At 53.6% G+C, this 7,234-nt stretch overlaps 1 protein-coding gene across 3 annotated transcripts in view; it reads left to right on the top strand.

Moving 5' to 3' along the window:
* Window positions 1-2,026: 2,026 nt before the first annotated feature.
* AFAP1L2 (actin filament associated protein 1 like 2) overlaps window positions 2,027-7,234 on the top strand; it is a 64,949-nt gene continuing 59,741 nt past the window's right edge. For all 3 annotated transcript variants that reach the window (XM_030951555.1, XM_030951554.1, XM_030951556.1), the window contains exon 1: window positions 2,027-2,198. In XM_030951555.1, the coding sequence (XP_030807415.1) occupies window positions 2,183-2,198 (16 nt within the window). In that variant the 5' untranslated portion in view covers window positions 2,027-2,182. The remainder of the gene's footprint in view (window positions 2,199-7,234) is intronic.

Here is a 7,234-nt window from a genome sequence, read left to right as displayed (position 1 = left end):
ACTTGAGCACAGTGGTAAACATCTAGATATCAGCACCAACACTGGGAACATTCATTCCTCATTCTAAGCAGGGTCTGGGTATTTCCCAGTTTTATTAAACCCCAGAACACAACAGCCTGTTTGAAAAAGAATACTGCAAAGTATTTTAGGTACTTCCTACTGCAAGGAGAAGAGGGCAAACAGGAAGAACTTGTATTCCTCTGGCATTACTCTTTGGTCCATTGTCACTTGTTCAGCAATTGCCATGGGCCTAACCAGCAGTCCTGGAATTCCAGAGCATCCTTATCATGGGAAGGGAAGGAAGGGACAATGTAAAGGCTCTGGGTCTTGAAAACAGGAATCACAGGTATCTGACATTTGATCTTTCAAAATAATCTTTAATTAGTTTGTGTAACTGGTATTATCCTCAATTAGCCTTGCTCAGTTCAGAATGCCTGCTCACCCACTTCAAGACAGAGGCACACCTCAAAGGTTTGCAAGGCCAAGGCCCACCCTGCTAGATTTTGAAAGCTATAGCAAAGAAGCAGCTGGGAAGAGCCCTAAGAGAAGTATTCCTACATGGCAGGCATATTTATTTATTTTTCTCCATTTACTGCAGACTGCTATCTGCTTGCTGGATTTGATGGTTCAAGCACTTGGCTTGCCTGTCTCTTTGTGTGGTGGGTGTGCACTGGCAAGAGGTGAGAGATGCTCCAGCCTCAGCTCCCTCGAGTGGCAACAGCTCTTTATCCAGCCTTGCTCTTGTATGGAGAGCTCCCATGTGGCACAGGTCACTTTCTGGTTCCACAGAGCTCCTCTGAGAGGTGTCACCCCCACCAAGCACTGCCTGGGAGGGTGGGGACAGGAGGGGCACACAGGGACCCAAGGAGCGTCAGGACAGGGCTCTTCCATCCAGCCTGGCTGCTTGCTTTCCATGTGAGCCAAGAGAACCTGCTTATGGCTATTGTCAGAAAATGTAAGGAGGGCCATATGATGGAGCCTTGGGGTGCAGCAGTGACATTTTCCAGGCTACCATGGACCATGGATGTCAGTGGTTTGTGGGCTGACAGGTCCAAAACCTGGCAAATACGGATTCTGTGAGCCTTCTGTTGCCTTTATCTAACAGGTACCAAGGAGAGCAGTTCATTTTCCAGGTAATGGTTGCATATTTTTCCACAGGAACCCTGGAGCTGCACACCCAGGTCAGGCCCTTAGCCTCTCCTCTTGCTATAAAGGCCCTGTAATAGGCAGGTATGGCTCCCATGTCCCCACACCAATGTTAATTTTGAAGATAAAATTTCCCCTATCACCCTCATAGACTTTGCTGTTTGTTACTTTCAATGTTCTCATTATTGATATACACATTAAATTCCTTCAGTGTCTCCACAACTTTAGCCTGAGGACAGACTGTCACCTGTGCCTCGTATTGAGGTCAGACTGGATGCCCACTCCTCCATGAGTGACTATTTGTGCACTTTGGACATGATATTTCTGGCTGCCACGGCAGAAATCAGGCAAAAATGTCACTGCAACCCAAGGAGAGGGACACACTCCTGTGAGACAGGCTCTGTCCAGGAGCCAGGTCCTGTCAGGAAGCCTTAATGAAATCACTGGAAAGAAGAGTGCACATTCAGTGGCTCCAGGATACAGCTACCCCGGCGTGGAAGGAGAACCCAACTTTCCAGCCTGCCAGCCCCGAGCCCAGGTGTGTCTGGCAGGCTCAAGGCACCGGGACCATGCGTGGATAAGAAGGGCCTTTCCCAAACGTGCCCAAAGCCCCACTGCAGCCAGAGGTCAGCATCCCAAACACGGAGCATCCCCAGGAGCCGCTCCCCACCTCATCCCAGCGCCCGGTGCCCGGCGCTTCTCCTCGGGGACCGGCCCCACGGCCCGGGGAGGGTCGGCTCGGCGGTCGCAGCTCTCTCCCCGCGGCAGAGCCGGGCGCGGCTGGCAGCCCGGATCCCGGAGCCGGTCCCGGAGCCGATCCCGGCCAGCTGCGCGGCTCGGGGCGGGGCAGGCGGGCGGGGCCGGCCGGGGCAGCCGGCGCTGGGGCTGCTGCGGCTGCGATCGGAGCCTGCGGAGCGGGGCTGGCTGGGGCAGCCGGCGCTGGGGCGGCTGCGATCAGAGCCTGCGGAGCCGGGTGCGGGCAGCGTCGTGTCCCGGAGCCCTCGGCGGTCGCTGCGCTGCGGTCCCGCTCATCGCCATGGAGAAGTACAAAGGTGAGGGGATGGGGGGGCCTCGCGTGTCCGTGTCCTCGCTCGGGGACCGCCGGGGGCTCTGGGGACCTGCGGGGTGGCGAGCTTTGGGGGATGACAGACCCCTGACACGGGCCCCAGAGGAATGCTGTCCCCCCGCGTGGGAAAGCGGCGGAGGGATGCGGGGACAGCTCCCAAGGCGATGTTTCCCGAGAGTGAGAGCGGGATGGGCAGCGGGGAAGGGTCCCTGCGGGTGCGGGCCGAGCAATTCCTGGCGCCGGGAGGGGCTGTCCCGCCAGCGGGACCGGGCGGGGAGAGCGGGGTCCCGCTCTGCCGAGGAAAGGCGGACGGACGGCGGGGACGGGAACTGGCTCCGGGAGAGGCGATCTCCGGGACGGGGCCAGAATCAGCTCGGGGATGGAGGGGAAGCGGTGCCGCCCTGGGGCCGGGATCAGCTCGGGGATGGAGGGGAAGCGGTGCCCGCCCGTGGGATCAGTTCGGGGATGGAGGGGAAGCGGTGCCCGCCCTGGGGCCGGCTGGGGCAGCGATGGGGAAGGTGCGGGGCAGCGCGGGCAGCTCCCACCTGGGGATGTGAACTCCCTGAATGCCGGCACCGGGCACTGGGTAGGAAGGGAAGGGAAGGAAAGGAGGGAGATGTGGGAAAATTTCACGTTTTATCCGATCCGGAGATCGGGACCTTTTTTGTCACTTAAAAGCTGCGGCTTGTTGCGTTTCTGGAGGCGCTCAGTTGTCTGACATTGCCCGTTCCGTCTTTGGTCCTAAGCCGCCCATCTGCATGGATTTCCCACCCTCCCAGGCTGAACAGGCACGACATTGAGTGTCCTGTTTTCTAAACGCAAATAGTTTTGGTGGTTAGGGAGATGGTAGGTGAGCAGCTCCCAGCCTTCTCCCTGGCAGGTCTCATCCGGGCTGGCTGTCACCCACAGCCCATTTATTTCCCCTCAATCAATGGCTCTGGCGCTTCCTGCGTGATGCTGCTTGGTCATGAGCCCCGAGACTGGCACATCCCAGGTCCGTGCTGCTGTGGGCACCCCTGGGCACTTTTCAAACACGAGCTCTCCTTGCCAGCTGGGGCGGGAGGAGATGGGATGAGGTGCCCGGGCACGGAGCACTCGGATGTGTGCGGTGCTCTTTGATTTCTGCTGCTGCTGATGTGCAGAAACCTCCCCTGGGGGAGGCGGATCCACCCCTTGTGTAGCACGGAGTAAGCCTGCGGTAAATTTTACCTGTCGAGAGGAAATGGGACTCTCATTGTAACTGCTGTCCTCCTCGTGGAACTCGAACATTTCAGTGGGGAACTTGGTACAATACAAATGTATTTCTGCCAGACCCCATTTGTACTTATTGCTGTCAAACCAGAAGGGTTTGCTTACACCTCAGTGGATGCATTTGAGCTAATAGCTCATTTCCTAATGTTGAGGTGTTTTATTGTGTGAAGTTAACTTTTGCCAGGACTGTGTGTTTCTTTCACTGTGCAGTACTTTAGCATTCTGACAGGGCTGGCACTGTGCTGCCTGTTGCATTCTGATCCTTTTCCTCCTTACAATTGGTGCCTGATAAGCACAATAATAACACACTGCAAAAGCGATCTTAAGGATTATATTACAAATCAAATATTGTGTAGTTGGTTTGGGTTTTTTTTTTTTCCATGCTGGCAGGGTCTGCACAATTCCATTCAGTTCCAGTAGCAAAGCAGTAGTAGATTCATTAAGATTCAGCTATGTTTTGTATAATTGCTTTTTAAATATGCACACTGCTCCCTCAGAGCAGCGGGGATGTTCTGCACATGTGTGATGAATAAATAGCGAGCACAACTGATGGCAGAGCCCTGCCAGGGCTTTTTTGTGCTGCTGTGGGAGCAGGGGTGGTAATGAGGCACTGCCAGCCCTGCGGGGCAGCCAGAGGTGACAGCACAGCTGGGTCAGTGCCTGGGAGGTGTCCCCAGTGGAGGTGTCACCTGGAGCTGGTGAGGTGTGGGGGAAGGCTGGACTGTAGGAGAACATGGGGGAGTTGGGAGCCTCGAGGAGCAGGTGGAGAGGGCAGACAAGTGGGTTGTTATTAATAAGCACCAGGGATTTGTGCCTGTTCTGGTGGGGATGACTTGTTGATGCCTTGCTATGGGAAGTCTTCATCCTTGCCACTTGTGCTTGTGCAGGGAAATCTTGTAATGATAGAGTGGATGGACCCAAAGAGGGTTGTTGAGCAATGAATTGGTGTTCTGGGAAAATGAATTTGACTACAAAATCAGTCCTACTGCTTATGAAATTAAGTTTGCAATCATCAGCAAAGAGCAGCATCCTTCCTTTAAACACGGGCAGGGATGTGCAATACTCCAGACTCTGAGGTGGCATGTGCAGGTGTCTCTGCTGTTTCAATGGCAGCCACAGGAATCCTGCTGGGTGGGGTGTGCAGAGCTGGGTGGGAGGCTGGGGCTGGCAGGGTGGCACCCATGCAGTGGGAAGAGCTCGGGCTGTTGGACTGGCATGGTGGGAAGTGAAGGAAAGATTGTGAAACTCTCCTGGGAATGGGTTTCCTTTCCCAGCCACAGCAAATGAGGTCACAAGGGCAGCTGCACAGGAGGACACTGCTGCCTCCTGACTCCTCTCAGGCTGCTGAAGCTCTGAAGGATAATCATAAAGTGCATGAGGGGTTGGTTTTTTTCCTGCCAGGCTGCCCTAGAGAATGTCTGCTGTTGGTGAAGATGCTGGTTATAAAGGCACCTTCTCCCTGTGATTAGGGAGTGTGTGTGAGGCTTAAAGAGCAGCAGCCCCAGCAGCCCAAGGGGACAAGAGGGAGATCTGCAGGGTGGTCAGTGTAGTGACAAGGACAGAGCTGCTCTTGCTCCTCCTCTATTTCCTGTGAGTGCTCTCACCCCCTTCCCATGTGTTTTGCCTTTGAATATGGCAACTGTCCCAGCCTGTGCTCCCTGTTCCAGGGGCATTATGGCTTCTTGCCTGCTCCTTACCACGCTTGTCAGACATGGCTGGCTGGTCTGAGACCAACCTTCTGCAGACCCCAGGAGGTGCTGAGGGCACTGTTGCTGCTGAGGGATGTGCTGGGGACACCTTCATTTGCCTGCCATCTCTGTCAAGGCCTCTCAGACTGACACCCTTGTCACCTCAGTCATGGGTGATGCAGCCCTATGCTCATAGTCTAAAATGTTAAGTGATGTAAGCATGGAGAGTTTTGTAAGATTATTATTATTCTTATGTTTTAAATGTGTTAGAGGTCTGTAATGGTAATCAGAGCAACTTCCAGCCCAGTTCTTCAAAGAGAAGTGTTTGGCATTCATGTTTTACTATCTCTGTTGAGCAAAGATTCAGGCTTCACGTTCCTTGTCAGAGGGTCCTTGGGAGTGTTTGCAGTGCTCCCCCAAGGAGTGGAACATTGTTTGCCCATGAAGGAGAGGCTGTCTTCTTAACAGAAATCAACAGGTTAGTGTTGATAAGGAGTAAAATGGTGACTTGGTAGAAAGAAGTGTTTGCTTGCTAAGTTAACATGTTTTAACTGGGAGGGGGAAGGGGATGGGTCTGTTTAAGACTAGGGCACATGTTCTTGCACATACAAAGGGATGTGCTTGGGGTTAGACTGAAAAGTGGAGACATGAATGAAAGACAAACCCTGGTAACAATCTGAGGTGCTTTATAAACTGTTGTCAATCAGAGCTGGAAATGGATTGATTCATATGAACAAAATCTGGTCTGTCTGCAGACATATGTGGTTTCTCCTCAGCTGATTGTCCACACAGCTGTTGTGTTTAACTCATTGTCTTGGTGTGGCAACTGGAGAAAGCAGGGCAATGTGCTGCTCTGTGCCAAACCCAGTACAGCTTCCAGCTGCTGGGCTGAGCCTTCTTTTAAAAGCAGATGAAAATTAGTGCCATGCATACACATGAATAACATACACAGTTATTCTCACTTATGGGAGAAGGACCCTGCTTGGTTGTGGAGAATGGAACAGGCTCTGTTGGGGAGTAGGCAGCAGGAGTGCAGAGTTATTTACTCTGTAGGCCCTGAGGACATTAATCCTTTTTTCTGCAACTGAAACCACAGCCTGTCTCAAACATCTGCCATGCCCACCCTTCCAAGCCATCCCACCTGTGCCAGTACAGCCCTTCTGTCTGTTCCAGCACAGCTGCATTTCTTGTTCAGACAGGGCACACGAGGATGCTCTGAGCGGTGTTAGGTGCACACAGGGCTCTCCAGTGCTCCCCACACCAGGACAGGCTCACTGCAGATGGGCTCCAGGACTGCTGGCTTCAGCCCCATTCCATCAGCACACCTTGGGAGGTGTGCAGGTAACTGCTGGGTTTGGGTGCTCCTTTTGCTACCCCAAAATGATCCCTGGGGTTCCTCCATCTCTTGTGAGCAAGCGACAGGGATCCATGGAGTGAAGGAAGGGGAGCAGTACCCCTGCTGCTCTGGGGTACTGTGTCACTACACCAAGAGCCCTGCTCCTAAAGCCAGGAGAGAAGCTTTCTTCCAAAAATAAGGGGAAAAAAGGATAAAAGCTACCTCACAAGCTCTGAGCCTTTGGGCATCTGCTTTTGGAATGCTCTAGACAAGGCAAGAGCCCTTCCTTTACCTTTGTGTGTAAGAAAACCCTTTCCTCCCCAGAGCTTCCCCTCTCCTGGGAGCTCTGTGTGCCCGGCTGGGGCTGGAGGCTCTGCCTGAATGAGGGCATTGTTCTGGGCTCTCGCTGATGGCTTTCACTGAACACCCACGGCCAGCAGCACAGGGAGTGTCTATGCAAAAGTGCTCGTACTGCTGTAGCTGGGGCATGGCTGGCTCTGTCAGCTCCCAGCAGCAAGGAGGGCTGGGGGCAGGCGGGCAACTGGGCAGCTCCTGTCACCCAGGCTGTGCAGCAAAGCCACACAGGCTTTAAAATCTGAATTCTGGACACCTGCTCAGCTGCATGCTTGCTCCTCAATGTTTCCATCTCAACATAAAGTACATATGAAGGATTTAGTGATTTGTCTGAATCCTTAATATTTCATGGCAAATTCAGGACCCGAAACCCAAGCTCCTTCATCAATGGCC

This window comes from Camarhynchus parvulus, chromosome 6, assembly GCF_901933205.1.
Source record: "Camarhynchus parvulus chromosome 6, STF_HiC, whole genome shotgun sequence".
NCBI lineage: Eukaryota > Metazoa > Chordata > Aves > Passeriformes > Thraupidae > Camarhynchus > Camarhynchus parvulus.
Note: the sequence above shows the minus strand (reverse complement) of the source record. Positions and strands in the feature narration are given on the sequence as shown.